Below are 17,343 nucleotides of genomic sequence, written 5' to 3'. Positions count from 1 at the left end.
TCATGGCTATTCTTCAGAGACAGCTCTTCACAACCTCCCCATGTCTTGATGTAGAGGGCAACCCCTCTGCCCCTTCTTCCTTGCCTGTCCCTTCTAAAGCCTATAGCCACACTCCAGTCATGGGATTCACCCCACCAACTCTCAGTAATGGCAACTAGGTCATAGTTTTCTAGGCACGGTGGCTTGATAGCCACACTCCAGTCATGGGATTCACCCCACCAACTCTCAGTAATGGCAACTAGGTCATAGTTTTCTAGCAGCACGGTGGCTTCCAAGTCCTCCATATTTATCCTGTGGACACCCATTTTCATTGTTAGGATTTTTAACATTTCAATAGTCATCTGTGAAGTTCTATTCCTTTTTTCTTTTTATTTTGTATCCTGATTTTTGTCAGACATGCTGGAAAGTAGAGGGTTCAGTCAACATGATAACTCTGAGAGTCTGTTGATGAATCTCAAATAGATTTGATCAACAATTTATCAGTCTTTCTGAATATTTCAGAAGCAGCAGTTAAATCTGTCAGGTACCATAAGCATGGTTCCATGGAGTTTAAACCAATGATGGTCCCAGTTGGCAAGATCCTGCCTCTAACCCCTGTCCCCATCCCAAATTTTTATACGTGTTTCCTGCTTTGCACTGACTACATTTGAATGCAAGGCGAGTCAGAGGTAGTTGGAGGGAGGGACTGCAGAAACCCAGCTCTAAATCAGCTTAAACTGCTGTGGAACCCAGCCTTGAAAGGAAGGTCTCTTGTTGCAGCTGGTTCAGTTGTCGAGCAAGAAGAACATTGAATTTTCTGAGAGGCTCTGAGGTCTTTTTGGTACAGTAATGAATTTCTCCTACCTTATATTGGTATGCCCGTGAATAGACACATTTTTTATTATGATTTTGTCTCAAAAAATATTGTAGGGTTTTTTTTGGGGGGAGGTTGTTATTTGTTGAGGCGGGGGGAGGGGGATTAAAATCTAGTTTCTTCTCTGTCAGCCACCTGGGTCTGTTCAGTTAAACTAAAAAAATCACCTGGATAGGGCGTTCCAAGTATTTGTAGATTTTTTCATATAAACCTCTTTACGCATGTTAGTGACTTTGGTCCTCAGGTTGCCAAAGTATTCTGTAGCTAATATAGATTAATAGGGATTAAGGGCAGTAAAATTTTTAGATCACAGAACATTTGGTTTACAGACTAGAAGTTTGTATTTGTTTACTGTAATTCTTCACAGAAGCATACAGTCTTCTGTTTTGAAGGTACCAGATGAAGAAGAACCTGCCTCATCTGGTTATTTTCACTGGTTAATCATCCACTGCTTAAAAGAAAATTAAAAAAAAAAAAAAAGTCTAATTCCTGATTTTGAATTAATTTTGGTTTGCCACTCAGTCAATTGTATTGTCATTTCTGCTGTGCAACATCGAGGAATCCTGTAGTTCCCAGTCTATGTTTCCTGCGAAGGCATTAAGTCATCCTCGGTTGTCTTTCTGATAAGTGTTCTTTTGTAAGGCATTTTCCTTGATTCTCGAACCATTTCTGTATTCTATCCAAGTTTCTATTGTTCCCTTTAAATGTCAGAACCACAATGTTAGGCACTTTTCTACCACATGTATGAATTTGTATATGGTTTTAGTGTTGAAAAGTTTATTCTCAGATTTTAACTACAGTGGTTGCTTTAATGCTTTCTACTGAAGAAGGTTATTTGAGTTGCTTTTTCACTGTGACTCATTAAATGCTTTTCAGAGTTTGCTTTCCGGATTACAGCCCTTCATTCTGTGGCCTGCTAGAAGTTTGACTTTGAATGTATAGAGTTTTTAGTGTAATTCAGTAAGCCAGAGAAAAAACAGTTTTGAATGATGACCAGTTATTTACAAGCTGAGAGAAGATTTGCTGCTGATTTTTCTGAGTTATTCCTAAAGTGACAAAACTCAGAGAAGCGATATATGTTTCTGCACATGTAAATAAAAGATATTTTGAATATAAATAAGATTGGTATTAGCTAATTTTAAGATCCAAATAGAGATATGTGACAAATTAGTGTGCTAATATAAGTGACCAAATAAAAAAATTAATGCACTAACCTTTTAATTTTTACATCTTAATTTTATTCAGAGATCACGATGCAGACATCAGAGGCTGGGTCGGATACAGGTTCAACTGTGACTTTACAGACATCTGTGGCTGGCCAGGCAGCAGTGCCCACACAGGTAGTACAGCAAGTACCAGTTCAGCAACAGGTAGGTGGCTGTTAGTTTTGGGAAGATTAAAAAAAAAAAAAAAATTCAGGAAGGATAGTTCATCACAATGTAGTGAAGAACTTGATTTTGTACAAGGCTGCTAAATGAACTCTCTTGTTCTGCTTTTATCAATTTTATTTTGCTGGAATTAAAATAGCCAGAGAAAGGCAAGCTGTTTTCAGGATCTGTTCCGTAACTAGAGCATCTGACAAGCACCAGTAGTACACATACATGATTCTAACTGTAGGTTATTATGGAATTCATGTAATAGCTCATAGGCATTTACTTTAATTTATGTTACTGAATATTTACATTTTTTCCTTTAAATAATGAATAATGAATATATTTCTGATATTATTGGCTGTATCATTTCTCCTTTCATTTGGATGTCCAAGTAAGTCAAATACAAATGTAAAAATTATAAGCACTGTCCTTTGCATCTCTAGGCTTGACTCCCTGCAGATCTTTGTACAATGTCATTAAAGTATTTGTAGTGTGACAATAGGTGATACATGATGTGCATTTGCCAGGGAAGTAAGACAACTTTCTAGTAGCCAGCACAGTGCATACCTCTGTTACATGAGATGGTCACTCACCTATGCAGCATTCACAAGCTTTGGAAGGAGTGGTGGCTGAAGAAAATAGGGAGGAAAAAAGGAAAAAGTATGGAGGTAGAAAACAGGGACTGAATGTGAAAGCCATGACAGCTGTCCAAGACTTTTCCAGAATACACAGAAATTAGCTGTCCATGTGACAGGTGCTCTGGGTGACATCTGATGTTGTTTTTCATCAAAAACTGACTTCACAGTTTCAGAATCAATAATATGAGAACCGGACATAGTTTATTAAATAGTGTAATATTGTTTCTGTGCCCATGGAGCACTTTGCCCTAAATTAAATTCTTCAGCATTTGTTAAGTTTAGTTCTAAAATTCCAGGTGGTGCATTTTTATGTATATTTTACACTCTCTCATACATTTCACTAGCGTTTTTTTCTTGATGTACAGACTCAATTTATAATGCCTCATAGTTCCATTACTATAGTTTCTTCTTATATCTTCATGCATCTTTCAGGATGCAAGCTTGTTTTTAAAAAAACTGATTCAGAAAAGCATTGAATTTGGACTTACAAAATTTTATTTAAATGCTTGTCTTTGTGTATTTGCTCAGAATTCACCACTAGTGAATCAAGAATTGTTTGAAATATTTTCTCCTGAGTTCAGATTTAAATAGCGCTCTCTCTCTTTACTTGAATGTTGATTAGGATAGAAGCTTTTGAATACTATGTTAGGTTTTAATTGAAGCTTCCATGATGCTTGAACTTAGCTAACCTTTCTAGGAGATTTTGTCTGGTTAACTCTTTTATAAGGTTTGTGAAGTGCAAAACTTTTTTTCTTTACGAAATACGATCTCGATAATTTGTCTGATTTTTTTTTTTTTAAATGTTCTCTCATGGTGCCAGATGTTTAATATATGTAGTTTATGAGATTTGTTCTTTGTTATTCCTGTGTTTCAGCTTTTCAGATAAAAGATGGCAATTTGGTAGTGCTACACAGTTGCTTGTTTTAAGCAAATAGGATATACATATGATGGTCTAATATTACATACTGAATTTTATCCATGTGAAGTACTGATCAGTGTGAGGGATTGAAGATTGGTAACCAGCTAGTGGCATATAGGATACTTTATAGTATTGTAGTTCTAATAATTGGATTGATTGAACTGTAAGAATAGGATCTTCTATGCATTTCTCTTCTATTTTTGTCACAAGCAAATGAAGAATGAGCAGGGCTTTGGTGTTTATAAACTTTGCTTGTGCAAAGTTTCTGCCTCCCTGGAAACTTCTAGGATAGAATTGGCTCCTTATTTTCCCACATAAATAATACATTAATCTTTGTCACTGACTGTCTGTATCTTTTCTGAAGTTATTCCAGTTGTCCTGTATTAATGTAATACTCATGTCAAAACACAGAAGCCCAGGAGTAGATTGTTTTTTTTCTTGCTTGATTATACCTTAATGACAACAGGAAACTGATTTTTTTTTTTTTTTTTGTGCTATCTGAGTACGTAAACTGTCCCTGATCAACTTTAGCTGTGTCTCCTTTAGTACTGCTGCTTCTGAGTATTCCCTTTCATTGAATACTCCATCATTATTTTGGATTATTTTTCCCTGTGGGGATATTAGATTATATTTTTCCAGTTGACTCCTAACACTGACCGTAGGAATCAGCATAATGTTTCAGAAAGGAAAGCTAAGGGATCAACCCAGCCAAGGAAGAGGATTTTCTTCAAAATTTTGCAGGGATTGAAGATGCAACAAGAATGTTGGGAAATCCAATGCAAACAGTGTTGCAGTGATTAAAACACATTATGTGTGAGAGATTTGTGTAGAGAGAGAGGATAGATTACGGAAGTGGATGTGTGGTGAAGGAGAAAAGGAAGAGTGAAGATGTGAATGTGATATGCCAGCAGGAAATGTGATGAAGAATGTGGGTGGGATAGGTAATTTCAATTGTAGGGTTAAAAAAAAAAAAAGGAATATCAAACATTGAAACAATCACTGTGTTGAGGAAATTGTAGGTGTGATCTGCCCTGAGAAATTATCTGTGTGTAGGTCGCATTTGCCTAAAGGTAATACCGAATTTATGTACATTTGATAGGAATGGGCCAATTTGCCTAAAGAAAATCAGGAGAAAGAGTGCTAATTTCATAAAGTCATTCTTTTGATGGCAGTGGGGGGGCTTATTTCTGCACATTCAAAGTTACCAACGTTGAAAGTTGGAGGGAAGGTTTTAGGTGCATAGTATATAAGATATGCTTTTGGGTTTTTTTCTGTGGTTTATGAGAGATACTCAATAATGTCAGCTGTATCCAAACTATGTGTGAATATTCACATTTGGATTATATTCTCTTGTGAATATAATTTACTAAAACAATAGGGCACTTCTTGAATTTTTTTAAATTCAAAGATGCTGTAACATAAGTGTCTGTATATGCAACAATTTGGCATAAGCTGAAACTTCTGTATTATATTTACAGTAATTTATTAGTACTTTTTAGTGAATAATGCCATTTTAGATGAATAATGCCATTTTAGATGAATTTGTTTCTAATTAGTATTAAAGCAGTGTATAGTATTTAATTTTTCCTAGTGAGGTCTTTGTTTCCCATGTTTCCATTCCTGTATATACACCATACTTAAATGACATCTCATGCATGGATTAATTTGGGGTTGTTTTCATGGCATCAGTGTTTTATTTATGCTCACAAAATGTATGATATCTTTTTCAAAATGAAATATTTTTGCCCTGAAGAAGAGCAAGCTGAGTAAGTGGAAAGGTGAACTAAGAGCTTTGTCCTACAGCTGTGTTTGTACTGAAGCATCCTGTCTTTTGAGCAAACAGCGAAAGAGTAACTTTTGATATTTTCAGCTAAAACAAATCCCTAATTTGCATATAGCTAGTATAAATATGGAGTTCATAAAAGTCTGCTGTGATGCTCCAAAAACAGGAAAAAAAAAAAGAGGCACCATTAATGAAAACCTGGACTTTCTCTCTGGTAAAAGTGGTACTGGTGGCAGCTGGTTTCATGCAGCACAGCAGCTGTCGTTTGAGATGGGATAGAGGGGAATGGTAAGGGGACAAACATATCCACATGTAACCAAAAAGCAACAAGAGTAAGACCAAAAAAGATGGGAGTGTAATTAAATTCCATTTTAATAGCCTGAGGAATTTTCTTAGTCTTTTGTTTCCTCAGACACAGGGATTTTTCACTAATGTATCATTGGTTTTTCAACAGGCACTCTTTAGTACAGTGCAGTAAGCTTCTAAGGATTCAAAATTAACCTCACTTTGTAGTTTATGCCATGCAATGTGGAAGGATTGGAGAAATAAAACTAAAAATAGTCATATAATCTATTTTATAAAAGTATATCCATGCATAAGAAGTTGAGCAATGCAGTTCTTCATATTCACCATACAAGATGGCCATCACGTTCACAAAGCATTGTATCATTAACTGGAGATGCAGACTTCTGCTAATCAAAATTGCTCTTTAATACAAAATCATGTTAAGCATATGAAAAACATAATCATGAACTGACATTATCCATTATATAAATATGAATGTGCTTAGAATATTACAGCATGTGCTATTTATGCATTGCTTGCCAAAAGTAATCCAGACTAATGAAGGTACAAAAATTATTTTTATCTCTGAGAACAGAAAATGATGCACATCCAAGTTGTTTGCATAGGCACTGTAGATAATTATATTTTCTTTTTTAAATGGAATTTAAAAATCCTTATATATTTTGCCCTATTGTTCTACTCCTTGCTTAGTAGTACTTTGAACATAAGCACTTCTTTTTTGAAATCAAAATTCTCTCTTAAATTTTGGTTTTATGCTTCAGTGTAATTTCTGCATTTCGGTATGCTTTTATGCACTTTATTTTTGTTGACAAACTCTCATAGGTACAATATAACTTAGTCCTTTATTTGTTCCTCTGAGTATAATTAAGAATGTAATTTATTTTCCTTTTTTTTTCCTTCAACTAGTAATTATAGTTACACATGTATATTGAAATAAGTTTTCATTCACCTCTTGTTCTTCTGGAACACTTCAGCTGCTTACTTCTAATCCTATTTCAGTTATTTATTTCAGGCTAGAATCACTGAAGCAAGAGGAATGAAAGATCCTCTGTCTGACCTTACTTAACTCATTATTTCCTATACAAGTCAGTTAATTTTCTGTTTTCCAGCCAGGCAATAACAACAATTACCATGACTAGCTCACCAGTCCACCCCAGAACATACAATTTTTGAACTTGCATACAGTCAGTTTTTAATAAATATTTAATTTTGTTTTCTATTTTCAGCCTGAATAATTTAATTCTTGGTGTATTTTTTAATACAAGAAGGCCATTTAGGTTTAGATCTCTGTAAAATATTCTCTCTGTGATCTCCAATTTCTGCTCTGCCCCAAAACCTAAAGAACATAGCTGACACAATTCCTTTAACAGCTTAATAAAAGGTGCAAGGAAAATGATAAATGAAACAGAAGAGAATAAAGAAATTATTTTTTTTTTTACAATTTCCACAAAAATATTTGGGTTTTTTTGGTGGTGTTTTGTTTCCTTATAACCAACTTCTCAAATAATTCTGTGCTCATAGAGAGTAGATTATGCATTTCATTTCTTCCTGTTGTTGAAGATTAAAAAGAAAATCCAGATGCACTAGATTTAATTCTCATGGGAACATTTTTCCCAAGATGAAGTAAAATAGGAACTAAAATTAGTATTGGAGATATCATATAAAAAGATTTTCAGCATGGCAGAATTTTCATATACAAGGAGGCCATCCTAAAGGCCACTTACTTATTTTATTTGTCATTGCTTGACAGGAAAAATATTTTCCTCTAACTTTCTCTACCTTAAGGTTGTTATGTACATTGCAATAGAATGTAGTGACTAAAGCTTCCTTGGGCACCATAATCAATTTAACCGTAGCAGTACTGAGTTTCAGAGAAGCTGAAGCAAAACAACTTTTTTAATAAACTGTCTTTTTTTATTACTGTATTGGAAAAAAATTAACTTAATTCAGTGGCCCTTTTGTATTGAACTTCATTGTTAAAATTTAAAGGAAAAACATTTTGATCTACAGAAGTAGAAAAGATGTTTTAATAGCACTGTAGTGTATCCATTCTTAAATGTTGATTTAAAAAATAAGTTACTTTATTTGCATAAACAGTCATGACATTTCTAGTAGTACTGCATATTAGGCTAATAAAGAATTTATATAAAAATTAGTGAAAATGTGAAATGAATGAAAACTTTAATTTTAACATTTTTTGATATTTTGTTTTATGGTAAATTAACTTGTTGTTGTTGTTCCAAATCAGAAAATAAACACATTTTGGAATTTTTCAGTTTCCTGTCTAATAGACACCGAGCTTTGATATACTCTATACCACTTTGTCCCTGCAGTATCCTGTCAGTTCTGTGGTAAAGGTCTTGCACTGTGCTGAATCTGATGTTTTCTCACTGTATAGGTTAAGTAGATTAGTTTGGTGCTCTGTAATAGGCTGATCGACAATGATTCCCCTTCTCCCATTGATTAAAGGTCATAGAACTTGAGTCACCCAAGAGGGGGAAATACTTTTAGAGTCAATTTAAAAACCATTATATTGTGTTGCATATGTTTCACGGTAAAGCGCATACACACTTTAGCCAGTTATTGCATGCGTAGATGCTTTTGTCACAGATTGGCAAATTTGAATATTGAGAGGTACTAATTAATAGCAAGCTTACAGGCATAATTTTCTTATAGTAGATTTGGATCAAGCCCACTCCATGAAATTATGATTTGAATTAATTTAAGTTACGAAGTCAAAGGTGATGGAAATAGTAGTAGTTTAATTCTTTGAAAAGATGTTTGCGCAATACAGCTATTTATGATTTTTAGTTCAAAAAACTGTTCTAAAGCCTGGTAATGTGCATAATTTGGATCAGAGGGTTTTTTGTGTTGGCGTTCTGTTAAATAACTAAATAAAATAACTAATCTTTAAAGTATATTTTTTTGAAGTTGAGAAATTGTATTTCAAGTGTATTTGTCAATTTATGTAATGATTCATGTGGGAAATCAGAAAACTTTGGATTTTAATAGATATTTTAACTATCATGTTGTGTCTCATTGTTAACGGACAGAAACATCTGATTTTCTATCATGCTAGTATAGCTACATTCAAAACCTTGGGCGTTTTGGTTTTTTCCCCAAATTCACTTTTTAATGTCAACCTAAGGGAAGGTTTCTGTGAAGATCTAGATTTTCCTTTCACAGTCTGAGTCAATATTCTAAAAGACTAAGAAAAATGTGCTTATTTACAGAACTTTTTAAAATACAGCAGAGTTGAAGGTATTAAACGAGGGTATTCTCAAAGAGCTCTTGGATCCATCAAATACATGAAACCCAGATTCATCTGGGATTATGGTGTGTGCAATCCTTAAAACCAACTGGATCAGGCTGAAGTTGCCTCATAACAAAATATCTGAGAAAAATAACAGTCACTTAAAAGTAGTTTATGTTATAAATATGTGCATTGTCACTTTCTTGATTCAGTTCCTTGGGTAAAATTGTGCCAGTCTGTGAAGTCTCTAAGTCCTTTTGCATCTTTTAGATTCTGGACTGCTCTTGAACCAAAATACGACTTCTCTAAATGATGGCAAGTGTAAAGTATGGAATTCTTAATCTTTACTGTAGCAGAAGACAAAAAATTAAGATTGGAGAGGAAACTTGTATAGCTTAGAGCTTGCCTACATAGTATATGAATCAAAGCAATTGATTTGTGATTATGTATGCTTTTACAAAACAGGCATGCCATCTCAGCAATATATGTGAAAATAATCCATGCCTTACTGCCTTTTGTTGTTTAGCTCATTGATGTAAAACCAGGTTTTGTTGGAGTTTGTTATAGCTGATGATATTCTGGGAAAGGGGTTACTCAGATTGGGGGTTTTGATCCATAATTGTACATTGGGTCAAAGCATTACTGGGAAAAAAGCGTGTATCACTGTAGTTTAACTCCAGTTAAACAAGAGCTAAACCATCTTAATGCGAACCTTTATTTCTAAACTTACTGCAACACATTTGAGCTGTGATTTTAAGGCTTGTATTATTCAGGACTGAAATGGAAAAAGAAAAGGCATACACGTGGCCAAATGATACTTTTTCTTCCGTAGTAAATGTAATTCTTCAGCTTGGTGCAAAGCGTAGTTACGCTTAATTTTATCCTTACTATGCTTTCCAGTTAGTTCTGTCTTTGGCACTGAAGGCATGTATGCTCCCTGAGTGTGCATCTTCAATGTTAGGGCTCCGTTTACCAGACTTACAGCACAAATATTGTGTAAGAACAGTAACTTTCTTTGCTATTGCTATGACATACCGTTAGTAATTATAAGAACAGAGATATCCCATATTGTTTAGAAGCCATTAGGTGCACTGAAGCATCGATCCTTCTTTACAGTATCCCAAATTTCTGGTGTTCTTGTTTTCAGGTACAGCAAGTGCAGACTGTGCAACAGGTACAGCATGTCTACCCAGCCCAGGTTCAGTATGTGGAGGGAAGTGACACAGTCTACACTAATGGAGCTATGTAAGTTGGCAAATGATCAGAATTTGAATGTTTATTAAAATGTGAAGTTAAATCTATATTTTCGGTTAGATTCTACCAACTAGTGTATTTTAAGTTGGAAAGAAAAATTATTCAATCAAAGCTCTTTTGTTGTCAAAATAGTTTTTTGGATGAAAAGCTGAATTCACACTGTTTGTTTTTATTAAGGCAATTTTTGTGTAAAAAGAATTCTTGTGATTGTTTTAGTTGGACTAACATGAAATTACATACACAGCATAGTGTTGTTTGAAAAAGTACCTTTCAGTTTATGTGTAAGTTCTGTCCATAGGACGTAGTGTAACTTCTGTCCTCAGGACAAAAGGCAGGGCCTTCTGTCTTCCTGGCTGCAATCCTAGTGGCAAATGCATAGAAAGGTGCAGCAGCTGTAGTTACTATTTAAAGAAAGTAGTAATGTCATTTCATTCGTGTGCTTAATAAAATAAGTATTTTTTTCTGAAGGAATGAGAGGCAGAGGAAGGAGAGTAACATTGTCTCCTTTTGCTGCTTCTTTAGCCTCTTTTCTGCACATTATTGTGCATTTCCTGCTTCCCTGAACATGCTTTTCCATCATCAAGTTCCCTTCTCCAATACACAAGCTTAGAAACATAGAAAGAATGATCTAGGTTTGATGGGACCTCTGGTAATCCCCGATTTAGAGCAGTACCAGCTTTGAAATTGGCGCAAACATCAAAGTAGGATCGTGTTGCTTGGGAAGGAGCTTCTCTACCTCTTTTTTTTCATTTACCTACCTGTTGCCATTTTTGCTGTGTTACTGGCTTTAGGAAGAAATACAATTTAGAAAGCTTCTTTATTGTCTGCAGGTACTTAATTGTTGATGGTAATCCAGAAGTGATTCAAAAGAGCAATATTATTTGGATCAGAGACTTCTGATGTTAACACTGGCAGCATTCTTTGGTCATCTCTACTAGCATATTTTGCTTAATTCATTTTTCACATACTGTCTTGTCTGTTTTCTTCTAGACTTCCCTTTTGCACTGGTTTTGGCTGGGATAGAGTTCATTTTCTTCATAGTAGCTAGTATGGGGCTGTGTTTTGGATTTGTGCTGGAAACAGTGTTGGTAACACAGGGATGTTTTAGTTACTGCTGAGCAGTGCTTACACAGAGTCAAGGCCTCTTCTGCCTCTCACACCACCCCACCAGCAAGTAGGCTGGGGGTGCACAAGAAGTTGGGAGTGGACACAGCTGGGACAGCTGACCCCAACTGACCAAAGGGATATTCCATACCATGTGACATCATGCTCAGCATATAAAGCTGGGGGAAGAAGGAGGAATGGGGGGACTTTCGGAGTGATGGCATTTGTCTTCCCAAGAAGCCGTTAGGCGTGATGGAGCCCTGCTTTCCTGGAGATGGCTGAACACCTGCCTGCCAATGGGAAGGAGTGAATGAATTCCTTGTTTTCCTTTGCTTGCGTGTGCAGCTTTTGCTTTCCCTATTAAACTGTCTTTATCTCAACCCACGAGTTTTCTCACTTTTACCCTTCTGACCCTCTCTGCCATCCCACCATGGGGGGAGTGAGCGAGTGGCTGCGTAGGGCTTCATTGCCGGCTGGGGTTAAACCACGTGAATCTTTTTTGGCACCCAGCCTGGGACTATGGTCCCTGGCTGTGGTGTAAAGCATATTTTTTCACATCTTGTCCTCTTCAGACTGGCCCAAGTGCTATGGCACAAGCTATCTGCTGTGGGTCTGGTGTGCCAGGCCATCAAACCCACACAGTCCAGTAAACCTGGTTGTCCCTTTCCTCCATCTGGCTGGAGGCAGGGTCCCTTTATTCCTGGTCAGAGTATTCATTACTTGATTTTTGTAACTGCAAAAGCCAAACCCGGTCTTTAACATGTACAGCAAAAAATGGAGCATGGCAAATATTAGGGCTGTGTTTTCACCCCTGGGGCAGTCAGTTCCAGGTGTACTGGATGGCCCTCCAAGTAAAAGCAAACTGTGGCCTGCACTCTGCTGCCAAAGGGATCGAGAAGAACACATTAGGAATATCAATTGTAGCATATCACTTGGCTGCCTTTGACTCCAGTTCCTACTGGAGTTACAGCATGTCCCGTACAGCAGCACTCAGCGGCAGCATGACTTCATTGCAACCACGATAGTCCACTGTTAGCCTCCAAAAAAGGTCATTCTTAAATAGGCTATTATTCATGTTTCTCTTTTCATTTATCACTTGTAAGTTCTTATGTGACCTGTTGGCACATGCACTTTTGGCAGTGTATGAGATGTGTACTACATGACTGCTTACAGTCCTTAGAGAAAACAGAACTAGATGTTACTAACTAGTCAGTATGAACCTTCAGGTTTCCATGATTTTATTGTGTTTCTATATCTTAATCCTTTTGTCAGTTTCTGCAAAATGAGTCAGTGGGATATAAAAGACTTCCTTAACATAATAAGAAAGCTCTCCTTAGCAGATGAGCCTAATCCAGATTGTCTTTCCCTCCTATAGAGGGAGGGAATTTACTCATCTTGTTGTGAACAACATTGTGAACAGCCCATTTGTTGTTCAATACTTTTAGGAACGTCAACCTTTCTAAAGATTATGGTTTCATTCATGGAGAATGGGACCAGTCTGCTTCTACTCAGAATTTTTAAAGACTGTACGTTGTGAAACACATTTTCCTGTATACTTTTATACTCCAGGTTAAGAATGGAAAAATGTCATTTATGTAAATTAAAGTTACTGAATATACGTACTACATGTTATAATGCCATTTATTTGATAGGTGAAGGAGAACAGGACTCTAGGTTGCTGACGGCTAGCTTCCTTCAGAGATTAAAGAATTGTTTTTCTATTTGCTCTTTTTATTGTCATCTAAGTTCTGTGGTTTAAAAAAAATTGTATTTGTTTCTCCTCTTCTTGTTTTGCCACTGGATTAGCTTGCTCAGAGCTATATCAATGTGGGAGTGACATTTTAGAATTTTTGGAAGTGAACAGAAACCTTACCATACCCCTAAACAAAGCTGGCATAGACTGTGTCGAGTTCTGCTGTGACAGAAAACACAGAGGCCAGTGTCTCTTGTGCTAAAATGTTTAGGCAAGTGTTCAGATTGCAGTTCATCTGTTTCTATTCTTCATACTGAAATCTGTGAAAGATGAGCCTTGTGGATCCTGACAGATTCACAGAAGTGTGTTACAGCCAGTTTGTCCAGTTACTCCCACTCCAGAAATTGTCTGTTTCACTTTCAGAAAATAGAATTAGGTTTGTAAATTATGCAATTGACTAGAGTGATCACTGGTTTGTCTTTTGGGTTGTCTTCCTATGATTATATGTTTGATTTATTTTATGACCATCCTAAATCAAAATCTTAATTCTATCTCAAAATCAGATACAGAATACTTCCATAATCTATCAAGTGACAGTACTGCTGTAGCAACGGAATAAGAAGTCTGCAATGCATAGTTAGGGTGAAGACATCAATTCAGTGTACAGGCATCTCTGGAATAAATGATGAAAGAATTATTCTTTATTTCAAAATAAAGCACTTGCAAACTAGCATTGTTTTAAGTCCATATATGATAGCAACAAAGGATGCAGTTAGAATATATACGAGGAAAGAGTTACCTGATTCTTTTGATTCTAAAGGCAAGAAGTTTGTCAGGTTTCACAGTCTTTGTCAAGTGTAACTATTGTATTCTTATAACACAATTCTTCACACGCATTTTATATCATGATTTGTCTACGCTTAAAAGTTGTTTGGTTTTATTATAATTGGAGGCATAATGATAATACAAGCAGTGTAACCTACAGCTTGTCACATACATTGTATAATATGCAAATATTTGAATTATGTTATCCAAATTTGTGTCTGGTTAATAACAATTTTGCTTGTCAAGCATGTCACTCTATCCTGAAACAAAAATGCATTGTTGTTGTGATGACTTGTACAGGCTTACCTGGCAGTTTAGAATAGATAAAGAATATTATGGCTGTACCTATATTAAGAAGCCAAGTGAGTCCCCTATACTAGACATGAACTTTCTTCTTACATAAATTGTAATGTGTTAATCAAATGTAGCCATTTACCTGATAATTCTGGTGTGGCAAAGAGGGTTTTAATTGCTGGGATTGTCCAAGAATTGCTATTGCTGTTGCGTCCAAACTGCATTCTTCACCAATTTGTTGTACTACAATTTGTGTGGTTTATGTGGGCAAAACACACCTTGTATGCAAAACCAAGAAATTACTATTACTCTAATTGAAATCTTAACTGTCAAATCAAAGAATTATTAACAATAGAGTTGAAGTTGTTATCTTCCTAGTACGTCCTAGTATCCATCCCTTTTTCTCTGGCATTGTTCTTACCCTTTTACTACCCCTCTGCATACGAAGGTTAATGGCTTGCATCTGAGAAAGGGTTACAGCAAGTTACCACCATCACAGGTGTTATGCCTGGAGGAGTATGATGGATGGTGCGGGGCTCTCTACTCATACTGGGTCCACCTGCAGCTATTTTTAATGTTTTCTAGCACAGTCTACAGCTTATTCATTCTTCATTGGTTTCCATTTCCATATTACATCTGAATTTACTATTTATGGGGTGTTTTACATTTGCTGGATACTTCTTGAATACTGTCATCCCACGCTCATGATCCTCTTTGCTACATTTTTAGTAGCAAATAGCATTCCAAATTTAGTACAAACCCTGTGACATGTTCCTAACAGTGGCAATACCATATTTCTTGGACTATAGGTCTGCAGTAGTTCATCAGAATTTTTAGAGGTCTGTAATTAAGGTACCCTTACCTGTCTAACTTACAGGTCCTGAGAATATAATTTAGAAGATTTCTCCTCTGTTTTCATTTACTTTGTTCCCTGGTTTACAGGGTTTTCCTGCAGTTGTGCATTGTGATTGCTTTTGTTGTTTTATTTCCATGTGGAAAAAGATCTTAGACTGAGTGTTGAAGATCTCAGTTCTTTTTTATTGATAATGAATGCCTGTCAGTAACAAATTTACTTCAGTTTTTGAATGTGACAAATAAGAATTTCTTTATGTGGAATAATGCAACTCTAGGTAAATTTTATAAAGCTTTTTCTGGCTGATATATTTTAAGTTGTCCGTATAGAGAAAATGTATATGCATAAAGCAGGTCAACTATTCACTATTACAAATTGCTTACTTTGAATTTTTGTTCTCTGGTTATAGATTCATTAATTGCCCTTTCATAGTGTAGGTTTTGATCTTTTGGTTTTAGCAGTTTTGTTTGATAAAAGGGGATTGGTGAAAGGAAACCATGACTTACTGTCTTATCAGTTCTTCCATCTCTGTCTTTAGATCAGTTGAGGAGGCTTTTGTGGAAGAAAGTTATTGCTTCATTGGGATTTGATCTGTTATTAAAAAGCCCTGAACCAATATTCTCATTATAGGAGTAGATTTCTTTGTGGGGAGGCAGGGTGAGACAGATTATTTAGCCCTTTCCATTATCATTTGACTGCTGTATCATGTTCTGTTGTGTCAGTATTAGGGTATATGGCACTTCCCCTTCTTCCCATTGCTTATGGTACACCACCTCCAGAGGCTGCAGCAATGCATTGGCTGTGATAAGGCCTTCTGTCAGTGTTAGACAAAGGAATTTGTTCTCTCTAGTTCCTATGAAGCTCACTATCAGCTTTAGGACCACAGGATTATAATAAAGTCTTAAAGGAGTTGGAGGATATTGTTGTGGCGTGAAAGACTTTCTTGGCTTTTATGCATGGAGGTTTTCTACCATATTGCAATACCATAGCATTATCATGAGGATTAGCTATTCTGCATATAAATAGTAGTGTATATTGAAATATTTATTTCATCTAGTGTTTATCATATTTATATCCCAGGAAATAATACCTTCGTTAATTAAGTACCATAAAAGGCTAACATTCATTACAGAGACGACAGTGAAAAAATACTTACGTGCCTGCCTGCTAAGCTATGTAGGTAATCCATACCAAAACCCACAAGAGTAATTCTGAGGGTATTACTTGGTGAGTAAGATAATAATGATGTTACTTGTTCGCTTGAATTAGAATTACAGAAAAATAAAAAAATTGACACTGAAAGGTTTTCTTGTGTGAATTAAGATGCTGTTCTTGTACAGCCACTGTGAAGAAATGCTGGTATTTCAAGTTACAGTACAAAACATACACATCTTCAAGTGAAAAAACAGATTTATGTGCATTTTACCCAAGACTTGAATTTTCCAAGTCGGTGCCTACAGCTAGTGACAAGAATTCAGTAGTTAATTACAGAAGTTACTGGAATGTAATTTCAAGTTAAAACCTAATTTAAAACAAACACAAACTGCATTTGAGTTAACTTGTCTGGACTTTTAACCTGATTTGAGAATTTTTATTTAAAGACACTCTTTATTTCTCAATTCCTGAAAAAGGAAATAAATCTGTTTGGTTTTTGTTACTGAAACACAGAGTGATGGAAAAATCTTTCAACAAGGCAGACATTTCTAAGACATGAATAAAACCAGCATAAGTCTGTAGGTGATGTTTTCTAGGCAAATATAAATATGGGAAGGGTAAGTCTGTCTCACCAATTAGTTGCTCAAAGAAAATCTGGGGCCACGATCAGCCTATGTAAGTTACTGAGACATTGATCTTGTTAGGTCATGCAGAGAGGAAATGAGAAAGGCAAAAGCCCAGCTAGAACGCAATCTGGCCGCTGTCGTTGGAGACAACAAAAAATGTTTTTACAAATATGTTAATGACAAGAAGAGAGCCAAGGAGAATCTCCATCTCTTATTGGATGCGGGGGGGAACATTGTCACCAAGGATGAGGAAAAGGGTGAGGTACTTAATGCCTTCTTTGCCTCAGTCTTTAACAGGCAGACCAGTTATCCTCAGGGTATTCAGCCCCCTGAGCTGGAAGACAGGGACGGTGAGCAGGATGAACCCCCCATAATCCAAGAGGAAGCAGTTAACAACCTGCTACACCACCTGGA

General features: G+C 36.0%; 1 protein-coding gene across 1 annotated transcript in view; it reads left to right on the top strand.

The window, feature by feature from the left end:
• Positions 1–2,106: 2,106 nt before the first annotated feature.
• Positions 2,107–17,343, top strand: part of RFX3 (regulatory factor X3) — a 66,758-nt gene continuing 51,521 nt past the window's right edge. Inside the window, exons 1-2 of the mRNA XM_009279944.2 lie at positions 2,107–2,223; positions 10,273–10,370. Of these exons, the coding sequence (XP_009278219.1) occupies positions 2,107–2,223; positions 10,273–10,370 (215 nt within the window). The remainder of the gene's footprint in view (positions 2,224–10,272; positions 10,371–17,343) is intronic.

The sequence above is a fragment of the Aptenodytes forsteri genome, unplaced genomic scaffold (genome assembly GCF_000699145.1).
Source record: "Aptenodytes forsteri isolate BGI_AS27 unplaced genomic scaffold, ASM69914v1 Scaffold99, whole genome shotgun sequence".
In the NCBI taxonomy this organism is placed as follows: Eukaryota; Metazoa; Chordata; class Aves; order Sphenisciformes; family Spheniscidae; genus Aptenodytes; species Aptenodytes forsteri.
The sequence above is the reverse complement of the archived record's forward strand: the minus strand, read 5'-3'. Positions and strand labels throughout refer to the sequence as shown.